The 26,269-nt window shown below is 37.0% G+C and overlaps 1 protein-coding gene across 3 annotated transcripts in view; it reads left to right on the top strand.

Annotated features, from left to right (window-relative positions):
• Positions 1–26,269, top strand: part of ANGPT1 (angiopoietin 1) — a 251,847-nt gene that overhangs the window by 144,836 nt on the left and 80,742 nt on the right. For all 3 annotated transcript variants that reach the window (XM_019942259.3, XM_019942258.2, XM_073794665.1), the window contains exons 2-3: positions 8,637–8,792; positions 19,479–19,600. In XM_019942259.3, the coding sequence (XP_019797818.1) occupies positions 8,637–8,792; positions 19,479–19,600 (278 nt within the window). The remainder of the gene's footprint in view (positions 1–8,636; positions 8,793–19,478; positions 19,601–26,269) is intronic.

Below are 26,269 nucleotides of genomic sequence, written 5' to 3'. Positions count from 1 at the left end.
TGGCTCCTTTTCAATGTGTTTGCTGGATTTTACTTAATTTAAATAATTACCCATAACAGAGATGATTGAGAAAAGAAAAGTAGGGAAGGTACAGGAAGACAAGATAGGATTATGTGGTCCCATGAGTGAGGATATTTGTCTTCAGACCTATCTACTTTTGCATCATTTACATTGGTCCCATTGACATTCAAAAAGACCTCACTGAAAGTTGCTAATGTGATATTTCATACTTTCAGGAACAAATATAACTAAAAGTGAAAAGTTTCCTTGAGGAGAAAAAATTTGAACTGATATTGAAAATCAGGACCTAACCGAGGAGAAGGGAGGATGAGGTAGAAAAGGAACCTTCCCATCAAAACAAATTATATGCAAAGGCATGGAAGCAAAAGAAAATAATGTATGTTTAGAAAAAGGCAAATAATTTGGTAGGTCTGGAGCATAAGGTACATGTAGGGAGAGGGAAACCAAGTCTGGATCATAAGGATTCTTCATTGCTGATTAAGGAGTTGTGACTTTAGCTGCAGGTGGTGGAAGCTACTGAAAGAGTTTAAGAAGTGGCGTGGCAAGGCCAAATCTGTGTTTTAGATCGATCAAATCCTTTGGTTATGCCACGGATGATAGATTGGAGGAAGCAAGTCTGGATTCTGGAGACCAGTTATTAGGCCATTAACAAATCCAGAAGAAAAATGACAAGAGTCTGCCCTAAGTCAGTGCCAGTGAGGATAAAAAGATATGGCAGAGAGAAGGGGAAGAGGAGAGAGGGATGGACCTAGGCACCCTTCAGGAAACAGAAGCAATGCAATCTGGTGCTGATTAAATACAGAAAATGAAGATAAGGAATAGTCAAAGATGCTTCCTGTGACTTGGATGAATGGGAAGGTGGTGGTAGTGCCATTCATTGACATAAGAAACATAAGAAGATAGCCAGGTTGTGTTGGAGGAAAGCAAGGAATATATTTTGGGCAGAATGGTGCCTGGAGATTAAGGGAATCAGAGGTTCTAGCTCTTTATCTTAAAACAGATGTGCGTGCTATAGAGATTTGATCCATGACTTTTCTGTTGTGTTCCTGTATCATTGTTTTCTAACTGCCACAAGGATATGTACTATATATTTTATAGACATATCCATCCATATTTTGATTTTCTATAATAAATAAAAATTAAAATATTGCAGACTCCTGTGCTTTGTAAAGGATGTTTTAAATGAAGTAATTTGAGAGCTTCAAAAGATATTAAAAAGAATCTAAACCAGCCCTTCATTTCTATATGAAGATCTAAAACCCAATTTGCTTAAGTGACTTGTCCAAGTTCACAGAGTAAATCAACAATAGTACCTGGATTAAAACACAGATAACCTGACTCCTGGCTGAGTGTGTTATTTACATTTCATCTCCCTTTAAAAAATGTAAAGAGAAAAATTAAGCAGACATTTATAAATATTTTTGAAGTTTCGTGACTCTGACTTTTCCTGTGTGTGAAAAGGTGGGATGTAAAAGAGAGGTTCCAGGCTAGTGAGGTGTGTTTTGGTGCAGGAAACATCTCATCTGTTTATGTGAAGAGAGAATGATTTTCCTGGGTCCTGACACAACTATGGGGCACTATATGTGAAATGGCAACTTTCAGCAGCCACAAAAATGTGGTCTTAAAAGAGTCATAACCAAGAAAATGATTGAAGAAGAATTTATTCATATGGGATTTTTCTGGGGTACTGTTGAAGTTAGCTTCTCCATATGCCTCAGCAAGGGTGTTGCTGTTACTCTTTTGGAAGGAATATAACAAACGTCCCCCCAACATTATTAATTTCAGTAGCTGAGAGCTTCTTCTTATCAAAAAGAGATAAGAATATTTACAGGAAGAAATATAGTCAGAGGTAAACTCCAGAGTATTCACCGTCTATTGAAATGACACATCTAATAAGCATTTATTTCTGACAAGGCTCAACCCTTTGTATTGGTAATACCTGGTACCAGACTTAGTGCATAGGATGCGTTCATCACATATTTGCTAGGACTGAAGTGAACTGATGTAGGGTTAATAAGCCTGAACTAATATAGAGTCTGGTCTCAGTGTTTTCCATTTGTGGGGTGATGCATAGGGAGAATAAAATCAGGGGGAGACTGAGGCTCATTGACTAAGGGGCAGCTAGTGGGCATTCGTTCTGGAAAGCAAGGGTAGAGTCCAGAAAGCAAAGTTAAAACCCCCAAAACTGCTAAGCATGAATTAGTATTGTGAAAGGGTAGCCTCAAATCAGGAGCCATCAGAAGTAAAGCAAGTAGCAGGAAACAAGGGATAGGAAAAGAAATGTGGGGTAGGCCAGCAATACCAGCAGCCGTTGTTGTTGACTCAGCCTGCTGATGTTAAGTCTGAGTTTCCCACACACTGAGTGACCACAGTCCGACATCTGACATTAATTAGTTGTTTCACCTTGCTTTCTATAACCTCTCTGAACCTCAGTCACCACGACTATAAAATGAGATTCTTGGAGCTCATGATATTTAATGTCTCTGCCAGCTCACTTATTCTAATGGTTTTCTTTCTTCTGTAAGTAGTATTCTTTCAGATACTGAAGTGAAAAGCGGGATGCATGTCACACATACCAGTACAAAAGCTGTTTCAGATGTCAGCTAAGTAGATTTATTGTCTATAAAGACGATTAATTATACTTCTCCATTTCATAAAAAAAAACAGTATACTGGAAATTCTAATAATAGAAATTCTGGCAAATAATATATTTGGCCTCAGCCTTCTTTTTTATAAAACCATAAACCTAGATTCGGTTGCATTTTCAGGATTGCCACGGATTTATGAAACAATGATATTTGATAAAAGCATCAATATTTAAGGCTTTTTTTTTACATTGCTTTACCTTTTTATTGCTTTCCCATATTTACCCTTTTACTTTATTTCATGGTTGTTTTGCCATAACTGAGTAATACCATATGCAGCAACATTCAATGAGAGTCCACTTAATCTACAACATATTTTAAGTGAACAATGCCTTTGTCAATTTTTATAGGGCTTAAAATGTTATTTTCTTAAGAATTACATGGGGAAATTCTGTTCTTTGTGCTTTAAGATAAGCTGTCGTTTAAGAGATTTAAGAGATTCCTTGAAGTGACCTCTTGAAGTGAAATGATAGAGAATGCGTTTCACATGCAAGACATATCATAATCTCACACAGATTTTGGTTCTCATGAACATGAAGTGGCAAGAATTTTGAGGGCCCAGTAAGAGATCTTTCCCAGAACTCTCTTTTGTAGTGGAAAATGATAGCATTAATTCTCTACGCGTCATTGGGCAAAAGACATGGGTGTGCGATTTATGAGTGAACTACAAATGGATGATAATCTTCACTTTTTAAAAATATTTTTTTCTCTATTTAATAATGCTACTTGTCATACAGTGGACTGTACATTTCCTTTCTCACCACCTATAACATTTCCTAGGATATTACAGCCATCAATCACTGTGAAAATAATTAAATAAAAAAATGAAAAATTATCTGTCTTTGGACAGTTTCACGTCATCCATTCTGTAGCCTTCAATTTATGTATTCCCTGCATGAATATTGTGTGTTTACCAGAATTTGTCTATGACATTTGTGATAGTGTGCTTGTGCTTGATGGGTGACCATCCTATAAAAGGAGCATATCCTGAGGGGCCATCTAGCTTCTTTCAAAGCAGCGTAACAGCTCTACCGCAGCTTATTATGTGATCACAGATGATTTGCTTAACTTCTGGAGCCTGTTTCCTTATCAGTGAAATGAGAAAAAATAATAGAGTGGCTGGATTGTTACAAGTAGTCAGTGAGATATATCTTTGTAAAACCTGATACATAACCTAGCTTTGGTAGAGGCTTAGCATATTGTCATTGTTGTTATTACCTTTGTTATATTTAACAGTAGTTTGTAAGAAATAAAATCAGAGGAAGAAGACACACATATTATTATAAACTGCATACTAAGAAAAAAAGGTAGGCGTTGATGAGAGGATTTTTAATGACCCATTGTATTAAAAGTGCTAGCAAAGTGAACTTTCCAAATACCTGGCCCTAGACCTCTCACCTCATCTCAAATTAACTTGGCCTCTAATGTGGTGAAGCAGAGTGAAGTAATCACCCTCTAATGTTGCATGTTTTTCTAAAAGGAAAAAGTAAATGAATTTTCAATGAGCTGGCTAAAACTGAGATCAGTAAATCAATTTAACCAGTCAATCAAATAGCCAACCAATCCAACAACGAAACAGTTCCCATAACTCTGAGGTTAGTGGAACGTCAGAAGATAGATTTGAGTCCTTTCTTTCATTTCTAACAAGACACCTAAGGCCTCTGAGCCTCAATTTCTTAAACCATAAATGGAGTCAATACTTCCCTTGTAACGTTGGTATAAGAATCAAGTCAGACAGTGTATGAAAGCTCTTTGTAAACACTAAATCACTTTACAAATGTAACATTATTTCCTTACGTTAAAATCACCGTTTACCATTTATTATATCCTTTCAAATCACATCCTACATCCTCTTACTAGTTTTTTGGCCAATACTTTATAAAACTCTGGAGTCAGACACTGAGAGTGACAGTATAGTCAAATAATTTTATGATTCAGATTGGGAATCTCCTACTTTATAACCCATTAGCTCTTGTGGTCAGCAAATTCTAAGCTTAAGATTCACATCTTAGATGTTTATAAAACGTTGAACCTTGAAGTAGCCATCATATTCTGTAAACATATTTTGAAACCAGTACAGAATATATGAAGACAATCAAATTTGTTACAAGTCTTTTCTGAACCTGGCTAGTGTAGCACATGAAGATGGATTTCACAGTTATACATCTACAGAGGAATGTTTAGAGATTAAGATGAAAGTAGTCCTCCTTATTAATCACACATTGTATATTTGACTTCTGCCTCTCTCCTCAGCCTTTAAATCAACTACATCTGGTTTTTGCTACTTCAGTGTGCCATTACCTTTTGCATTAAAAAGCAGTTACTCTTAGAGCAGCCCCATTTGATTAAAAAATAATTAGCTAGAGTTAGATTCATGTTACTCATCATGACAGCCCAAATAAGAATTTTAGGCTAGGTTGGAGACCTACTTTATTTCTACAACAGGGTCAGCAGAATTGGGAAGCTCTTTGTGATAAATACTGGCATAAAGCAGATATTTTGCTTTGCTGGTGTTAATTTTTACAGTTTTTTTTAAAAAAGCACAATAATACAGAATAGATGAATAGATAGTATCTAACAGAGATAGGACCACAAAGCAGCTGAACATTGATATAATAGTCGCTCTATGCCAGAGGGTGTCCTCCTCTGTGGAGACTGGGGCACGTGATTATTATTACACCCAGAGCAAATCAAAGTCTGGGAACTGACTCCACTAACCAACTGAATAAGAAATTGATATGTAATTATCAAGCACATCTGTATTGGAGCTCACTGATTAGTGAACTTTCTCTCAGGAGAGAAATCTGCATAGGAAACCAAGTTGTTATTTGAAATTTCTTGGTAACCAGGGAATCTGGCATAGAATAATTTGATGGTCTAAATCACTTTTACTCAAGGAAATTGCCATTTTGTGAACAAGGTAAGAAGCTAGGACCAGAATGTAAATTAAAGCATTGGAGCATTACTTTCTTTATATATATATATATATATATACACACATACACACACACACACATATGCATATACAAACACACACATACCCCACAGACACACACACCAGTGTGCTTAGCAACATAGATAATTTGCATTCTGCTATAATTTTCTTATCTCATAGAAGACTGTTCATAAATAGTTCTGATATAGGCAGTTATTCTGTGGACCACACTTTGAGAAGCATTGCTCTTTGCCTGAATCAGAATTACGCTAGGAAGTTTTAAAAATATATAGTTTCCTAGTACATACCCTTGAAAATTCTGATTCAAAGTTCTGGTGTGTTGCACCTCCATCTGCATTTTTAAAATGCTCCCCATGCAGTTTGGATAAACACACAAGGTTTAGCACCTATGTAATAAAATGCATAGGGTAATTAAGTAGTGTTTAAGATGAAAAGGTTAGAGGTTAAAAACCTGGGTTTTGACACTGGGGGTGCCAAATTCTTGTTTGTTCTTGAGCAAGTTGTGGATTTTCTAAGCCTCGGTAGTCTTACCTATAAATGGCTATAACAATACCTACCATATAAAGTTGTTGTGAGATTTAAGCGCTTTTGTGAAAGGAAAGCACTTAGCTCAGTGCCTGCCACATGGTAGACAGTGGATAAATGTCAGCTGTAAATGGTAGGTATCATCTCCATGATGGAGACTTATCTGCCATTTTTGAGAATACACACATTTATATAAAGCCCCAAATTCCCTGGATAAGCAAGGAACATACGCTAATGTGTGCCTGTCTGAGGCTTCCTTCGCTAAGCATCCATCAGATTTATCAGTCAAGACTTTTTTGATTTTGTTAGAAACTAAATCAATGTGATTGACGCAAAAGAAAAAAAAAAAGTGGGCTGCTCAAGGGGACATCACAGAATTTATAACTGAATGTCCAAGGGTGGATCTGGCTAAAAACATGACAGGACGGAGGTGCTCTAAAAGTATCCTTCTATCTGTATCACCTGGCCTACGTATCTATCTTTCTGACTTAGCCTCAATCTTAGACTGGCTCTAGTTTTGTGATGGCAAAATGGGGCATCAACAGTGTCAGGCATATATGTTACCAGCTTACCACAGAGGAAAAGGAAGTTCTTTCGTAGGCTAGTTAGACAAAATTGCATAACTGAGACTTACTGGCCTTGCTCACAGTACCTTTCCATTCTTGAACAATTTATTCTCTCTAAGCAGGAGCAGAGCATTCTGATTGTCAGGCTCAAACATGTACCTTACCCTGAAGTTAGGGTGGGACAACTCCACCCAAAGCATTTGTTCTGAAGGAGGAAAAGACAATTTCCCAAAAGAAAGTTAAGGGAAGTTATTTAGAAAAGAGGGAACATATGATGCAGAATCTAAAACAATAGATGTCTGTTACTCCAACCCACCCTCCTTTCCTCTACCCTTCCACTGTTGTTAAAATATGTTAGTTCAGTTGGAATAAAGCCAAGATTAAATTTACCCTAGAGACCTTAAGTTTTGTTAAGATAATTTCCAGATATGTGTTCTAATCTATTTTGTATTTGTTTTAGAATAAATTTTTGTGAGTTGAAACTTTCCCCCTACTTCTGATTTGGGAAGGGGACTTGAAAGGTTGAAGGGGAGTTACCTTATATTGACCAAGAACAAAGTCAGAACTTATTAATAACAATATGAGTTTGATTCTGACCTTTCATTTTCTTTAGCTTGGGACAGACTCATGTTTGATAAATAGAAATAAGCAAGAAATGTTGTTAGAAAGTGAACTGCCAAAGTTACAAAGAAGAATTTAGTTTTAAGCTATGTTTATTACATGACAATAGTGTTACTATAGATTATAAAATAGTGGATGTATTTTGGTTCACTAAATCAGTAAAAATCACGTAGCTGTTAATAATTTGGAACCCAGCTTATGAAGCACGACTTGGCAGAACTATCAAGTGGTTAGCAGTGTTGGTGTGAAAGTTAAGGACTTCAGCACTCAAATCCAAGTCTGGCTGTTTTTGTGGTGTGTGGCCTTGGACCGGACTTCTCTGGGATGCAGTTTCCCCTTATGTGTAATTGGGTAATAAAATGTAGTCACCACACAGTTGTGGGGGAGAATTAAGTGCACTGACAGGGAAGTGCAGGCTTCTTTCTGTATTTTTCAAGCATATGAAAAATATCCTCAGTTTTATTCTCCCAAGTGCCTAACGGGCTCCCTCATAGTAAGTCACTTAATAATTCTTCTTGCCCCCTATGGTACCATTTATTTTACAACCATCATATTCTCTAAGGTGGCACCATAAAGGACTAAACATTCCCCAAGGCAAGAAGGGCAAATGCTGCTTTATGGACCATATTTTCAGTGCCTTTTTTTGAGCTTGCAAAGGAGCACTGATCATAGTTTTAGCTAGCTCTGAGGCTCTGCAGCTCATTTCATATGCTGTTGCCTATACGTTAAGATTCCCTTAAAGGCTTGTGTTTTGGGTATCTGCCCCCCTCCCACTCCTTGTCCCATTTCCCTAACCCAGCATGGTCTTTTATTTTTCATTACAGAGGAGGCTGAATATTTCTCAGAGATAAGTGTTCAATATGGTATAATGAAAAGACCAGAGAACCAAGATTTAGATTTAAATTGTTGTGCTAACTCTGCTGAATTTTTGCTGGTGACCTTAGGCTCATTGTTGACCTTCTCTAATTCTGTTTCCTCAGCTATAAAATAAAAAGAACAGTGAGGTCATCTGTGCTTAACTCTCTATCTTTGCTGTAAGGGTTAAATGAGAAAGCACTATCCAAGTGTGAATTTTCATTGTGATTGTGTTGATTATATATGTGCATCAGTATATTAAAGGTTTGTTAGCAACTGTGTTCCTGTGTGCTCTGCTCCCATTTCCCCAGCTCCCAGAGATGCTGAGGATTCCTGCCAGATGGCTGATTTGCCAGCTGTGTCTTGTTTTATCATTGTAAATATTACATGCTTCAACTGAAAGACTTTGCTTATAATGTAGTATGTTTTGTCCTTTATCTCTTGCAGATTGAGAATTACATTGTGGAAAATATGAAGTCGGAGATGGCTCAGATACAGCAGAATGCAGTTCAGAACCACACAGCCACCATGCTCGAGATAGGGACCAGCCTCCTCTCTCAGACCGCAGAGCAGACCAGAAAGCTGACAGATGTTGAGACCCAGGTACACCCCTGAGCCAGAGTCGTCAAACTCTTAACCCAGATGATTTTTTTTCCTTTAAGTTACTCCATAAACACAGAGCACATTTCAGCACTGGGATTGGGGAAACATACACATTTTTGTTTATTGGTAATAACAACAATGACTGCCTGACATGCTATGCATGTTTCTTTTGATTTCATGAGAGTTGGTATATTTAGCTTTGTATGTGCTTGCAAAAACAGGACTAGGACTGTTTGTATGTGCTTCCAAAAACAGGCAAAGGACTTAATCAGCATTTAAATTTCAAATAAACACTTCAGCTACCAACTGTGATATGATATATGTCAAACAGAATAACCATTTGTGTCAAATTGGTGCCTTTGATGTACATTTTTGACCTGTCCTGTTTTATCTCCAGTAGTACTCTAACAGTAATGGCACCTGCAGAGGTTTTGTGCAGTCAGTGGATAGGAAGGAAAACCCCAAATAAACTGATCTGGAATGTGCAGATTTTATTTTTATTCAGCATGATTTTATAATGAGAAGTCAATTAAAATGCTTCGTGTATATATATATATATAATACCCTACTCTGGACAATGATATTTTTATGTACAAATCAGTAAAATTCCTTTTAACTATCACTGTCACAAGCCTACCATTACAGTTTAATGAAAATATTATTTTTGATGACTGGAAGATGATCTCTTGGTCCCCTTTTAACCGTGGAAATGGTTATTCCTGTTACCATTCTCAAATCCAGAGGATGATTCTGTCTCAATGTAATAGTTGATTTCTGGAATCAAAGGTGAAGTATACTGTTAAAAGATAAACTGAGGCACATTAAAATTTTCAAGAGTTTGAGTGAACATTGATTCAAATTGGGCAGCACCTAACTGAAAGTATTTAGCTCTACTGCAGGAGCTAAGGGAAAAGTTTTAATAGAGAAGATGCAGAAGCAAAGCAAGGAAATTATTTGATTGGCTGTAGCTTAAGCAGTTGCCTTATTTGGGAACGCCTAGTTGGCTGTTTGTGATTGGTTGTTCTTAAATTTTACTTTCTTAGATTCAAGTGCATTGAGTCTGGCTTAGATTTTGCTTTGCTTATGTAGGTTACCAAGACATTAAAGCCATCTCTAATGGCCTTTAATGTTTAACTCTTTTAACAGTATAAATTCAAAAATAATATGCACCCTTATTTCTATTTTGTGTCATTTGTGTTAGTGGCATCACATAGATCAAATGTTGATATTTAAAGAGGCATAGCAATAATAATTTACATGGATAGAGCATTTTATATTATGCAAACCACTTTCCAATGGACAAATGATGTTTGTGAAGACTGTTTAGAACAGAAAGTTTGAATGATTTTCTCACATTGATACAGCTAGTGAATTGAATTTGGTACTCAAAATGATTCATACTCATTTCTTTCTCTGTCCTCCTTGATTAGTAATACTAATAATTATCTAATCGAATACGAGCTTAAATGTGGATCACATTGGAACAATAAATCACATAGGCTTTGGAAAATAATTTTTGTTGCACACAATCATCAAATAATTATGGGGGATGAGGAAGGGAAAAGTACGTATTATAACTAAAAATTATGAGACTATGTAATCTATTATCATCACACTGAGCAAGCTTGTTGATCTATGAACCAAGCTTGCTCAGTGGTGTGAAGCTTCTTGTGGTATGAATAATGTGTGTCCTCTCTTATTTTTACTAGAACTGAATGCTCACCATCTCCTACAAAGCATTCTATATATTCAAAGACTGAAATACACAATTAATATTACCCTACTTGGTTGAACATTTGAAATTTTTATACATTTCTTTTATAAGTTTTATGACATACATGGCAGCATTTTGTTTCATATTTTTCCATCCCCAAAATTGAGTTGTTTTTATTCTCTTTCCAATTGGGAATTGAAGTTGTCGGGGGAAAAAAATCCCATTGTCAGCATACCAACCTCCAAACTGTTAAGATGCATGCTATGTAAAATTTTAAGAGATAACAACTTGTTCTGCATCCTTAAGGCTAAGAGATGTGTACTTTATGGACAATAGCACAGAAAATTCATAGAAAATAAACCTATTCCCTATATAGAGCAGCTAAAGTTGAATAGTCATTAAAGGCTAATGAAAATTTATTAGATGCTCCAAGAAGAATTTTAATATAGCTGAAACCTGGAAAACATCTCAAAAATCACAAATCCATCAGAACTTGCAATGAGAGGAAGTGGAGATAGATTGTCTGACAGTGGCTCGGACAGACTAGGTCCTACCTTAAGAGTGAATCCTGGGTGTTCTTTTCATCTTCATTTTAATATCTTCTAATCATCTCTGCTATTCGTAGCTGTGATGCTCCCACCCTTTTTCATGTGAATGTATATCCATGAGGTGCTTATTTGAACCTTTGCAACAGTACATCATCTACTTAGACCTAATCATTCAAGTGCACTCAAGTTCTGATGCAAGGCCAAGTTCACAAAGTGAATCCTGGATTATTCCTTAATCTCAAAATGCTCTAGTCTTTAATAATAAGCATTTATAAACCAATAGATCCTTTAGGGCTATCCAGGCATGCTCCCACATTTTTCCTCCCATATTCATTCTACTTTGTTTCTCGTTGGTAAGTGCTGCTTTTCCTAAACTGATTTCAGGTCCTCAGTTATTTTAGGAATTCATGCCAATGGTTTTGCAGTATATTTTAGTGCCCTAGCTTTCACATGATGTTATAAAGATAAGTAACTTATTGCTTTCTAGTCCTCTGCTGACCTTCTTGACTTGAATTTAACAAAAGGTGGTAGAGCCTTAGTTTTATTGCAGTGGCACTTGAAAATATTCTTGTGCCCAATAGGCATCATGATCAGAAAAGAGACAGAGAATGAGTATATCTAAGTAACCCTGCTGGTCATGGTGGTGAGATCAGGAACCAGCACTGGGCCTGTTCCTTCCTCCTTAGTTCAGCTTGCAGTGTTTTTCTTACTCTCTTATCAGTTCATACCAATATCTCCTCTCCTTCCAGTTCCTCTTTCCAAGTGTGCAGTATGAAGGGCTTAGTTTCAGACATTATTCATGTCCCTTCCTGTAGTGTGAATCTATTTCTGACTTCTTCCTCAGGCCAGTTTTGATTAGAGGTACACTAGTAGACAAAAAATGACATTAAAATTTACCTCTAATAATCTGAGCTTGACTCTTTTTTAAGCAATTTTACATTTATTAGCTTTTTAATAATTTTTTAAAAACTTGATGGGGTGTAGGTACTATTATCTTCCCTTGTTTAAAAATGTGAAAACTGAAACTCAGAGAGGTAAAGCAACTTTCCCCAGGCGAAAATACTAGTAAATGTTAGAGGGAAGATTTGAACCCAGGCAGTCTGGCATGAGTCTACATGCTTTACCAGCTCTCTATCTGTACTGCCTCCCTCTTGTGATTCCTTTCTCTCTCAAAGGCTGCAGACACAACTTGGGTCCAAGCACAGGATAAAATGGAAATAAGATAAAGCAAATTAATGTGGGCCTAATAGTAGCAACTGAATGTTTTCTATAAATGATGAAGATGCAGCTGCTGCTGAAGGTACCACTAGCTACTGGCATTTTACCATGTGTCTGCACATCATTTCATGTAATCCTAGCATCCATTGTTGTCCTTGCTGCTTGCTGGCTGTGTAACTGTAGGGAAGTTCTATAGACACTGAGCTTACGTTTCCTTCAACTTCCAATGATTTATATGGAGCCATAGTGTTAGAAATAGAATTTAATAAAAATTTTAAAGATATATTTTGAGTACCTCCTTGATGCAAGGTATTTTAATAGGTACTAAATAGAATACAACAATAAGTAAAAGTCTTTATCTTCAGTGAGCTTAATTGAGTTAATGTGAGAAAACTTTTCTAAACCATTTCTTTCTTGACTTTCCATCAAGTTAATTAGCTATGGAACCTTTCCCCACAGTTATAACAATGCATCTTTCCAGTCTCCTACTGTGGGGGGGGGGGGGTGTAATAGACCAATGGTCCCAGCTGCTGTGCTCTGAAATCCATCACTGTGTTGGTACAGAGACCACAATTCTCAGGGGCCACTTCCAGCCAATGACACATTGTGGCAGTGATACTTAGACCCATTCCTGGGAGCTGCAGGACTCCACTGACACATGACTTGGCTAAGGGCTCTCCATCAGCCTTGCCAAACTTTCGCACAACTTCCCTGCAGGCTAAAACTTCCAGTTAGCCTTACTCCCTTCCCTCTCTTCTTCACTGTGGTTCGATCTACATCCCAGTCAGAAGGTGACCCTAGCCAACTCTGGCTTCTTCCCAATTTTCTCTCACAGGCATGTCCCCTAATAAATTTCCTGCAAGTCTAATTCATCATCTGCTTCTTAGAGGTCACAAACTATCACACCTGTTGTTTGGACTTGACTCATACAATTATAAATTTAAGGCAGTCCAGGAACAATTTAATAAATGAGATTGAATCTCTAGGTGGAAACAGGTTTGAAAGGACAGAAAGGGCACCTCTCAAAGTTGAGCCACTATCTCTTTAACTTGATGAGAGGATAGTTGAATAAATATTTAACTTTGGCCTAATTGAAACAGCAGTAAAATAAATTTGCTAAAGGTCATCCAAGGAAAATACCCTGGTAATCAGTTTTCTCAAAAGGTCTGGAAAAAGTGTTTGATAACCCATTAGGAGAGAGCTCAGTGAACCATGATCCATAGGTCAAGTTCGAAATGCCATCTTTTTTTGTTAATAAAGTTTTATATGTTGTATATGGGTGCTTTCTCAATAAAACAGCAGAATTGAGTAGTTGTACCAGAGCCTGCCAAGACTAAGATATTTACTATATGGCCCTTTACAGAAAAAGCTGGCTAACCCCTGCACCAAGAAACAAACTTCTAGAGAGCAAGGATTTTGTCTGTCTTGCTTACTGTTCTATCCTTAGGATTTAAAACAGTACTTGGTACACAGTAGGCTCTCAATAAATACTTATTGAATGATTAAATTCACTGATATTAGTCTCTTAATTTCTGTATATTTCAGTCCAGTGCTCCCAAGCCAAGGGCAATGTCCTAAGGATTGTGTGTTGATGGTAATATATACCCACGAATAGTGGATGGGTCAGAATAGGACTTTGAACAGAAGCAGCCTACTGCAAAGATGTTCTGACTGACTGAGAACATTGGATGAATGTATTTTCTCTGTACTCTGAGGAGCATGAGAAATTTGGCCATCTTCCTGCCTCGTAATGCTAGTGTAGCGTTGGGGTGAGTACTGGAGAGAAGTCAGGTGCCATCAGCCGCAACAAGCAGAAGATCTCCTGGTGATTGAAAGAAATCATTTTGATAGCAGTTGTTATTGACTGAGGGGAGATACCTTTCTTTTCCAGAGGGAAGCTACTTGTGTACAGCTGCATGAGCCTATGGGAAAGAACTCAGACTAGAGACAGATTACCTGGCTTCCATTATGACTGTACTGTGAATTAGCTCTGTTGGGCAAGTTACTTCTACCCAAAATTTCTGCATCTGTAATACAAGGACTATCTCTACTAAACTCCATAACCCAGTGAGGTTATCATTATATTATAAATACATTATATGTTTATATATAATATAAATTAAAATATACAATATAATTAAAATAATTATATATAGTATTATCTATATATTATTATGACTAAAATTAATAATTCTCCAAGGTTAACTAATTTTCACATTCAAATTTCCTCAATTTTTCTGCCAAAAATTTTATAGACATTTTACTTTTCGAGACTTAATAGTCCCTTTTAATTTGGAGTAATCTTACATTTTTAAAAATTGAGGTATAGTTGATTTACAGTATTATATGTTTCAGATGTACAACATAGTGATTCACAATTTTTAAAGATTATACTCCATTTATAGTTATTATAAAATATTGACTATATTCCCTGTGCTGTACAATATATCCTTGTGGTTTGTTTATACATAGTAGTTTGTACCTCTTAATCCCCTACCCCTATCTTGCCTCTCCTCACCTTCCCTCTCCCCACTGGTAACCACTAAATTGTTTTCTGTAACTGTGAGTCTGTTTCTTTTTTGTTATATTCACTAGTTTGTTTTATATTTTAGATTCCACATATAAGTGATAACATACAATATTTGTCTTTCTCTGTTTGACTTTCTTGTTTTTCTTGAGGTTTTGCTCTGTATACCGTCCCATATTCTTAAATTGTCTGAATATTTCTTTTACTCCTCCATCCCCTGTACTTTTTTTTTAAACTGGAAATTAAGTCTACAGGCTTAATTAGGTTGAGTTGAACGTGGTGGTGGGAGTACTTTGTAGAATTACTGGTCACGTCCTATTCCATGTCATCAGGAGGCACAAATGCCAGCTTGCCACCCTCTCAGTGACGCTATTTTAACTTGGTTAGGGTAAAAGGCTCCATAGCTCTCCATTCCAATTGTCCATTTTCCCCTTGGAAATTAACAAGAAAACTGTAGGGTGATACTTTGTCACGTTGCCCATCACTGACCAAATAAATTATTTCATTGATTTTGTAAAATGGTGATCTAACTCTCATTCCACGTACATGTACCAGCCTTCATTCTTCTGTAAAAGTCTGGTCGCCAGGACATCATACCTTGTGTTATATATATTTTTTTGAAAGACAGTTAAAGTAAAAGAAAACACAAACCTACAGCAAGGCTGATTGGAAAGTTAATATGCCAGTGAAAGAAATTTTCTTTTGTGGGAGATTTTCCTTTCAAGGAAGATTAGATGCACTCAAGTATTAAAGGGAAGCTGGATAAAATTATCTAGCTCACTTTCTTTAAAAAAAATAGTAATTTTTATTTTTAAAATTTTGCTTATTTTTTAAAGAAAGAACTGAAATTTTATAGTCCATAAATCCGCAGTTCCAAGTCTTATATCTTCCTTACTCTGTGGTATATTCTGAAAAATTTAAGCTTTGAAATTGTTTCTTGGGGGCTTGTGTCATATACTCTTCACTTTCCCCTTTGTTTTGCTTTCCTTCTCCTTTCCTTTCCCTTTTTCTCCTTCTCTCTCTATCTCTTTCTTTCTTTTCTTTCTTTCTGGTAAATGCTTTTGGAATGTGTTCAGGCTAAAGAAGGAAATGTCTTTTGTCATTTTAATGGAACACTTAGATTATTGCTAAGCAGCAATTTCCATAGACACACGGAAAGAAAGGTGGTCAATTTATCATAGTTTCCTGTACAGTTCTCATCAGTTGCCTGCTTTTGAACTTCAGGCCTATTTTACTACCTCAAGGGAGGGAGCTGAAATAAAGCATCTATTGGGTTAAGGCGATGGGGAAAGAAGAGAAGGGGTTGGCTTTTGTGCTCAAAATCAGCCTGAGATGACCTGACACTTAGCCTGGACTTCTGAGATTTGTCGCCCTCTTTCTCCCACATTCAGATGCTGCTTTAGATTTGGGCTGTTACAATTGAAGTCCAGCTTGATATTCACCTGGCCTGCTACCCTCTCTTGTTACCCTCTGAGCATGACGCAACTTGAAAACCGACTCACTATCCACTGCCTAGCGTATCATCTAACAAATAACTCTGAGTGCCCCAGGATTCCAGGCCCCATGCTGGGCTCTGGCGGTTTGGAGGGCTCCAGATGGAGTAGTCCTGCCTCTGTGCAGCTGACATCCTCACGGGGCAGAAAGGCAGCATATGAGCATACTGACAGGATGATTTCCAGTAGTGATGATTTCATAAAGAAAGTAAAACAAGGCCACCTGATGGAGGATGATGGGGGAGCTCCTCTACAGAGAATAGCCAGGAAGGGCCTCCTTAGGTAAGACATGAATGATGAAAAGAAATCAACCATGCATCTGGGAAGGGGTGGACATTCCAGGCAGGGGAAACTGCAAAGACCCTGAGATGGAGATGAATTTGGCATGTTGGGGTAGCAGAAAGAAGGCCAATATTATTGGAGCATAATAAACAAGGGGGAGAGTTGAAAGGAAGTGAGATCTGAGAAGTAATCAGGGTCCTGATCACATAGGACCTTGTAGGGCTAGGCCAAGAACTTTGGAATTTGTTCTAATTGTAAAGGGAAGTCACTAGCATATTTAATATAGGAAATGACATCTGATTTGTGTTTTTAAAAAGGTCACTCTGGTTGCTGTGTAGCAAGTGGACTTTGTAGGACAAAGTAGAGAAAAGTTAGGAGCTATAGTGTCTCCAGACTTAGATATAGGCAACTTCATTTTCAATTTTGGATGGTTCCATTTTGTTCTCAGTGTTCTCTCATGTTCTTCTCAGACATGGAAAAGAACAATTTTTGTCCTTTGTAAAATAAAAGTTTTGGTATTTGAGAATATCAGGAAGTATGATCAGAGAATACAGTGAATAAAGGAGAAAACAGATTTCATTTAACAGCATATGATATGCTTGATTCAGGGAGACAATGTACAGCACATTGAGGGTCTTCTCTGTGCCAAGCACTCTTCTAAATCTCACTAAAAAATGTAGATGTGTCATCCCCTATTTTATTATTTTATAAATTGCCATTCTAGTTAATGAACAAACAAACAGAAAACTTGCCCAGACAAAAATATGTTTAATAGTGGAAGAAAGTTATATCTTGTGCATCCCTCATCTTTACATTCTCTGCCATTTCTTTCCTCTGGGCTGCTTTTAACTCTATCTTCAAATCTCAGGTCCTCTTGCTTCTGTGTTTTCTCAAATGGAACAATTCAGGATGGGAAATACTTTTTTTAAAACTCTAGAACACTCCACAAATATGAGTTTTAATTAGTAGTCGTAACTTTTAGACTGGTTTTCAGATCCATATTCATGACAGTTGTATAAATGAATCATAGTAGCTTAAAACTTTCTTAAAGCTAAATGCCCCATCTCAGTATTCTTTTCCCTAACCCCCTGGCCCAACCCCTTCAGCAGGACTGGGGCTAGTCCTGCTGAAGGGGAATGAGAGCAAGTTATACAAGACTGGATCATATATTTGTAGTAGCATATCCTGTCTTTATTTTAAAATGATATTCTGTTCAACTTGGATTTTTTTACATTAATTTTGATCTTTCAAAATGTTGCATTCAAATATTACTTATCTTGATTATTGAGTTTTTTGACACATCCTTAAATTTTACAACCCAGGCAGTTGCCTCTCTCATCTCACCCTAGTCCCTGTCCTGCTCCCCCTGCAAATACATCCCCTTTCCCCACAATCTCCATTAGCTCAAGCCCAGCCCTGATTGTGTCAGTATACTTTGAAAAGGCTTTTTCTGTGTGCATCTGATATAATTCCAGGTTTAGACCTGCTACAAAGGAGGAAAGTTCTACTGGTGTCATTTTTAGAGGAGGACCCTTTAGATTGATATTGACCCTCCAGAAGGTTTCCCAGGTTCCTTTCAATACATAGTTCTAAAAAAGGTATGGTGGTTTTAAAAATTCTCAAATGACATAGGGAGCTTTTAAAACTATAATTTTACCTTCTTCCTTGCCCTTTTTACCTCCCTTAAAGAAGAAGGAGAAGGGGACAGGACAAAGGCAGTGGCACAGTTTGAAGGCATCTTCTAGGACTGGAATGTGTGTGATGTTTGCTTGGAGGATGGATAAGTTTGGGTTCATGGCTCAGACTCATGTTATATTAAAGCTTGACTAGGGCTTCCCTGGTGGCGCAGTGGTTGAGGGTCTGCCTGCCGATGCAGGGGACGCGGGTTCGTGCCCCGGTCCGGGAGGATCCCACATGCCACGGAGCGGCTGGGCCTGTGAGCCATGGCCGCTGAGCCTGCGCGTCCGGAGCCTGTGCTCCGCAGCGGGAGAGGCCACAGCAGTGAGAGGCCCGCGTACTGCAAAAAAACAAACAAACAAATAAAGCTTGACTGGCAGCATGAGTCTTTGTGATTCAAGATGAGGTGAACATTTACTGTTTCTTGAGGACCCAGCGTAGTGCAGTTGAAAGGATAACTAACAGTCTGTCTTCAGTGCATTTTGGGTTCCTGGTCACTTCATCTCCTCAGATGAAGACCCAGGATGGGTTATTTCTCCCTCTTCTTGGTTTTCTGTGTAAAGCATTAGAATTAGAGTCACAGTATCTGGGTTTGAAACCCAACTCTTCCCATGGTTCCTGTGTGGTTTCTGGCTTCTCTCTGAACTTCAGTTGCCTCATTTGTAAACTGATCATAACAATTCCTCTTTTCAATGTGTACCCATGTCCGTGATATGATGACATCTGGAAGGGCTGACATGGACTAACATGATAGGTGTTCAGTAATTGTGATCATGAATCTGTCTAAACTATATCACGAGTTTTTTGCACATTTCTAATTAGTTTTTGCGAGGTGATGGATCAAGGCAGACATGTTTTACATGCCTAGTAGTTATTCTTTGTTACACACAATATCTAAGACCTTGTACTAACATTTATCTTGTACTTGTAAATATCAGAGATAATATATATAAGACAGTTAGCACAGGGGAACATCCTAGGGTTTGAGGAAATGAAAATTGAAATATGAAAATGGATTTAACAACTCAGTTTTCTCATTCAACTGCAACTTCAATCTTGAACAAATATAATGTTTGAGACATGTAAGGCATTAATTAGTAGAATGTAGACCATTTAATTATTCTAGAAGAAATATTATTTAAAAAGAAAACACAGCTAAATAAAAACCCCAAAATAATTGTTTTGACTCTTTGTAAAGATTGAAATGTTTTTATCTTTTATCTTAAGGTACTAAATCAAACTTCTCGACTTGAAATACAACTGCTGGAGAATTCATTATCAACATACAAGCTAGAGAAACAACTTCTTCAACAGACAAATGAAATCCTAAAGATTCATGAGAAAAACAGGTGAAGATTGTTGTATTCCAAAAATATGTACATTTGTACTTATTTATATCCTCCACCACTCTGCCAACTCTTAAAAAAAGATAGATGTAATTTGCAAAAAGAAAAATACGGAGCCAAATTAATTTTTAATATAAAAAGGAATGAGAGCTTAAGGTGACTACAGCAAGTGTGTCAACAATAAGATTAATACTGTTGCTTACACTCTTGAAATATTTCTTTTTATAACTTTTAACACTAATTTATCTAATGTTCAGTTGTTCAAATCTTACCATATCCACAAAAATTAATTGATTCTATGACTAAATTTGGTGACACAAAATATTGACAATTTTCAGCAGAACCAAAAAGTAGGGAAAAGATAGAGCTTCTGAAACTCTGTAACTTGAATTGTCACTCTACCAGCCCTAAACCTTGTACAGAGCTACAAGGTTTGAATTCAGAGATCTTTCACGGGAGAGAAGCAAATTTTCTTTTCAGAAAATTATTTCCCTATAAAGCTGATTCAAATGTTGTTTCCCCCTTCCATTTAAAGCCATTAACTCTGAACATAGTAAATTTCTTTGGTTAGCTTTATAGATGTGTTTTATAAACTATGAATCATCTCAGGTAAGTGAAAGGGACTTAAAGATCCTGATAGCCAGGATGATATATAGACTACATGATTTTGAAGTCACTGGCATTCATGATGGGCAATTCAGTCAAAGCACTGACCTCTGTAGAACAAATATATTGTATATTAACTGCATTTTCTTCTGGATATTCGGACAGCTTGAAGAAGTTTCAGTTCTTATGCATTATATTGATTTAAAGATCTTTGTGTTGCTACAAACTAATTAAATACCACTGTCTCGGTGGAATCAGAGTTTCCACCATATTCCAAACCAGAAAGGCACCTAAGATGAACTGCTAGTTCTCCTTTTACTGTACAGATGAGGGAACAGACTCAGTGGAAGTGAGTGATCTATCCAAGGTCACACAGCTTGCTGGTGGCACAACTAGGAATGTAATCCAGGTTTCTTTATTCCTAGTCTTTCTCTTTCCACTGTAGCGCATGATCTCTCAGTACTGTCTTCAACCTAGAAGGATTTCCCAACTTTATGCTAAGTGTAGGCCTTAATGACAATGATTATAATTAAACTTTTACATGAAGAAGATAAACCTGACTTTTGGTTTAGAGTCTGAAAGGGGTCAATCCATGTTTTGTGACTTGTATTTCTAAGTCCTACATTTGTTTATCTTTGTACTATGTCATGGGGTAAACTGTATAACTAAATAACTATAAATAAACTTGACAGGACTTGACTCTGAACTGGTTGCATGATGAAATGTTCTGGAATTGAAAATCCTGTTTAAAAGTACCATTTATCCCACTGCATTTTCACAGTAACCAGACACATACATGTAACAGGTATACTTTACGGCAACTATCCCTTGAGTTAGGGGTCCTACCATGCTTTAACTTTGTCGCTAAAAGCAAACCCCATTTATAATCACGTTTCAAGATGCTATTGTGAAAGCTTTGTCTAGGAATGAAGAAGTAAAATAATGACAATTTTAACGTATTCTTAGGTTGTTTTTATAATTCTATAAATAACACACATTTATTGTAGAAAAGTGAGCAGGTATACAAGAAAATTAAAAACCATAATCCCATCACATTGAGAGGGCTTCATATGTTGCTGTATAAAAAATATAAATATGTTTTCTCAAAAAGTTGTGTCATGCTATACATACTGTTTTGCAGCCTGCTTTCTGTGGAGATAGATACCTTTTTTAATCAGTAAAGATCCCTCTAGTATAATTCTTAATAACTACACGATATTTCATTTTATAGGTGTAACCTAGGGTCATTTTGATTCATCTCTCAGTAAGTGTGTGGCCACATATGATTTCTCTATTAAAAAAGTCATCAGCATGAATTTACACTCTTCAATTCTCCTGCTGCTGATATGTGTATTATTTTTGGTGTATGTCTGACACTTTAGCTGGGAGGCCTGAAAGTGCTCACCCTTAACTACAAAAACAAATGCTTTTCTTAAGTGTCACTTGTACTCTGCTCTCTCCGTCTCTTCTTGTCTCTGTCTCTTTCCCTCCTTCCTGCTCATATTCATTCTTTCTCTTCTTTTCTTTCTTCTTCCCCCCTTTCTTCTCCTTCCCCCACTCTCCCTCCTCCTCTTTCTTCTTCCTCTCCTCTTCTTCTAAATATACCCTGCCTACCCTAATTCCAGATCATGTCGGATTCTTTTGTCTTTCCATTATGATTCTTCATATGGCACCTGGTATCATTTCCTTCTATGGTATTCTCACCATAGAATAATTTTTTTTCAACAGCAACTGCTTAAAAAATGTTCTCTCTGTTCCATCAGTAAAGCTGAGTCAAAGTTTGAGCTCTCAGAAGAGCTGCACTGCGGCTCAAGTGTGCAGGGTTTCTCCGTGTGCCAAGACCTCTCAGAGGAATCTGACTCCTGATCCCAAGCACATACATGCCTTCTGCTGATGAGTTTTTCCCTCACTGAATTCTAATTTCTAAGGAAAATTCAGGTTTTCTTATATATACAAATCACACCATTTATTGATAATGATAACTTTTCTCAAGATTATAACAATTTCATTTCCTAGCAGTATAGGTATTTCACAGTGAATTCAGGGATTTAGATTTTAACTTGAAATTCATTTCTGCGCTCATGCTGAAACAAACTTAGATGCATCTTTTATTCCTACTCTGCACCCCTTAGTTTTTGAGCCTCAAGTATGACATTACCTCACATGTGGTTCCTTGGGGTATTTTTCTATCAAAGTGCTGAATCTCCTGGCATTTCCATATCTCTGTAGTTATCTGTGTCTTCCTATTGACGGGTCCATGTGTATAATGGAGTGTTGGTGCAACATCTCTTCTTAAACCAGGCATATTCTTCCACGAACCATTTAGAAGAAAAGTGTTTTTCTTTATACAAGGCAGAAGTACCCATCTGTGATACACAGCATACTTTCCCTATTATGTTTATTATTATTGTTTATTTTCATATGGGAAATGGAATTGGAGGAACTCTGCCAAGCTCTTTCTAGATCAACAAAGAAACGTGCCCCCCCCATACCATTTAAGTGGATAGAAGGTGAAGGTCAAGCATGAAGCTGTTTATGTAATTTAAAATAGTTTATTGATCATCCATACCTATTCCTTAAATGAATCTTAATCCTCCAAATGCAACAAGAAGCTATTTCTACATTGAGGCATCTATGAAATGTAAGAACAACATGCCATTTGTCGGCCAGGTCTGGTTTGGATCAGCTAATACACTTTGCAAAGGGGATTATCTAAATTACGCTTTGCTTCCTCCCCCGGGAATGTTAGGGGTTGTGTCTGGGTGTGTGACTTACCAGTTTTGAGTATGATGGGGCCTCAGCTGCCAAGTCAGTGAACTGGCCCTTCAGAGGGTCCACCACTTCTTTGGCACCACTTCTTTGGCAGAACACAGAGGAATATTTTATGGACAGGATTATACTACACAATCATGCTGAGAAGTCCTGCTGATTTACATCCTGACAAATTAAATGCATCACTTGTAGGGTTGAAAACAGAATTTTGGCCTCATTAGGTTCACTTCTTTATCCCCTAAAGGGCCAAAGGCACAAAGCAGGAGTAGGATTAACAACACTTGCTCTGCTGTTTGTTTTCCTAACAATCTAGTTGGGGGTGACTCCAAGAAGCTTCCAGTTTGCTTTTTTTAGGATTTCTTTTTATTGGATGCTATCCTAATCTCAAAACTTGGTTTCATTCCTTACCTCAAGGAAATAGCACTTAGAAGTAAGAGATCAGTAACTGGCCCATATAATTGAAATTATACAACCAAGAACTCAAAAAAGGGGAAGCATTAATATTTACCTCACACAGAGGGTTGGTATGACAAAGTGAGACATGTAATTGTCAACTTTTATTGGATTTCTCCAGTATATTTCTGCTCAAAAAAATAGAAAAGAGAGGTAGACAGGGAAGGATGTCATAATGCAGATCCCTTCAGCTGAGCTAAATATGTAACTGGATCTTCTGGTGTCAAGATTTGGTCAGCTAACTAGGTTTCAAGGCACCTGTCCATCTATGACTTAACCCCAACTTTTTCCAAGGTTGGAGCATAGCCAGGTGAAAAAAATATTCTAGAACAAATTCTTCTGCCTCACCAGGGTACACAGGAAGAGAAATCAACACTCCATGTGTACAAAGATGGAGGCCTTGGGCTTTCTTGATCAAACTTGTGTTGAATATGCAGAATGAAGATTAGGGAAATCTTCAGTTAGACCATTTAGAGTGAAGTGAAACTACACAAATGGTGGTCATTCTGACATAGTTTCAGCAAAATTATCCGCCTAGTTACCTAATATCAGGCAGACGAACATCTAAGCCAGGTGCTTTACATACACTACTGCTAATCCTCCAACTAATCCTGCAAACTATCTATTGTTATTTTCATTTTATATGAAGAAACTCAAGTTCAAAGAGGTCAGGTAACTTGCCCATGACCAAACAGCTGATGTATGGCAAAATTAGCATTCAAGTCCATATGATTCTCTGTCTTAATTATTATAAAAATGTTTTTCCAATATGATGCAGCCTCAGGATTAATTGATGTGGTTGTCAAGTTATCCTCAGCATAATCAAATACAAATTTGGAGAAAGGGATAGGCTAGTTGTTTTTGGCCTACTCCTATACAGATTGTTATTTATTCCTCCTAATACTAGAGTAGGAAATATAAACTATTTACTTTACCTTGGGAATTCACTGAACTTATCTGACAAGCTCCATCTATCTTCTAGCTAGAGGTTATGGGAAGCTATTAAGTTAATTTTAAGTTATTGAAGTGTGTATAATTTCAAGATACTAAATTATACCTTGCTAACAAATTTTTGTAATGGAATAGTGAAGTATTGATTTTTAATACTTAATATGCCTAAATAAATGAAAAGTTAAATCACAGTCTTTCTAATCAAAGTTATCCTCCATTTGATAAGTTCTTTACAAAATACTAAAGTAAAATCACAACGTTATCAGTCACTGTTTATGTTGTCGATTCTATCTTCTAAATGTTTTTCCAATCTATCTTTTTCTTTCTATTTACTCTGACTCTGTCTTAGGTCAAAATCCTATTAATTTTTGTCTTAGCCATTGCAGTGACCTCTTTGCATGGCTTACACATCATGTCTCTCAAACCTATCATCCCAAAGTCTGCTAAAATTCTAAAATTCAAGTCAGATTATTTTTCCCATTTTTTTAGGTCTCCACACACACTAGTTCAGCACAACTGTTAAATCTCTAGATAGCATCTGCCCAACCCTCTTCTCGTTCTCTGTAAGGGACTGAGGAAAGTTCAAGTTCTTTAGCATGGAACATGGTCCATGATCATTATAATCCTAATTTTATAGCCTTACTTTCAGAAATCTTCTTACATTTTAGAAGTATGGTCTAATAGCTAAGAGCAGGAGCTCTAAGGTCAGACTGCCTGGGTTTGCCTTGATTCTGCTGTAAACAACTCGGCCACATATTACTTGTGCGACATTGAGCAAGTTGTGTAAACTCTGTGCTTTGGTGTTCTCATTCGTAACACAGGGATGATGATGATAGTGGTACATGGAGTTGATGTGAGGATTAACTGAGTTATTGCATATAAAATACTGAGGGCAGTGTTTGAAACACAGAATAAGTGTTTAATCATACTAGTTGTTAGTATCACTGAAGACGATGTTTTTTCAGACATGTTTGATGTTTGTCTTGTCTGGAATGCCTTGTAGTCCTTTATTCAACTCACAAACTTCTGTCTCTTCAAAACTCAGTGCAGATATTACCCCTCCAAGAAACTTTCTGACTCTGCCAAATAGATTTGCTCATTACAACTTATGTGATAACACTCTACCTTGTTTTTTCCTCCCATTACTTCACTTATCCCATCACATTGTAATGTGTGTGTGTGTGTGTGTGTGTGTGTGTGTGTGTGTATCTCTACTACTGGGCTGTGACCTTCTGGAACACAGAGACTGTGTTTTATTTATTTCTGTCTTCATGCTCCCAGGCACAGTTCTCTACACATAGTATATAGAGTATTAAATGCTTTTTGAATGTTGACTGATGAACTGGCAAATGAACTGGCAAATATCCCAATAAATGTCATTTATCTATGTACACAGAAACACACATACAATTTAAAAAATATTTTAATGGAAAACAGATCACATAGTTTACATTAAATATTGTAAACATATTCATTGTTCTTAACATAAATAAAATACAGATGGCTTTTATACCACTATTCTGCATCCCCAAAAGCCCATTGCATGGCAGCCAAGGTTATCAGTGCACATTTTGAGTTCACTAATTCAACCCAATTTTTTCATCTCTAGACAGCATCTTCTCAGACCATTCTAGACTCATGACTGTTTACCACATCACTCTGATTGATAAAAAAATCAACACAAACTTAACTGATTTAAATTTTAAATTTTATAGAAGTGTATAAATTGAAATTCAGAGTCCCAAATTCCGTATTCCTCCACCCCCTGCAGAGAATCATCATTAACAGATTGGCAGTTCGGTGCCTATTCTTCCAGACTTCTTAATGAATATACTAATTGTACATGTGTATATGGAGTGTGCATGTTTATCTGTGTGCTTACAGAGATAC

Source organism: Tursiops truncatus, chromosome 17 (genome assembly GCF_011762595.2).
Source record: "Tursiops truncatus isolate mTurTru1 chromosome 17, mTurTru1.mat.Y, whole genome shotgun sequence".
In the NCBI taxonomy this organism is placed as follows: Eukaryota; Metazoa; Chordata; class Mammalia; order Artiodactyla; family Delphinidae; genus Tursiops; species Tursiops truncatus.
Note: the sequence above shows the minus strand (reverse complement) of the source record. Positions and strands in the feature narration are given on the sequence as shown.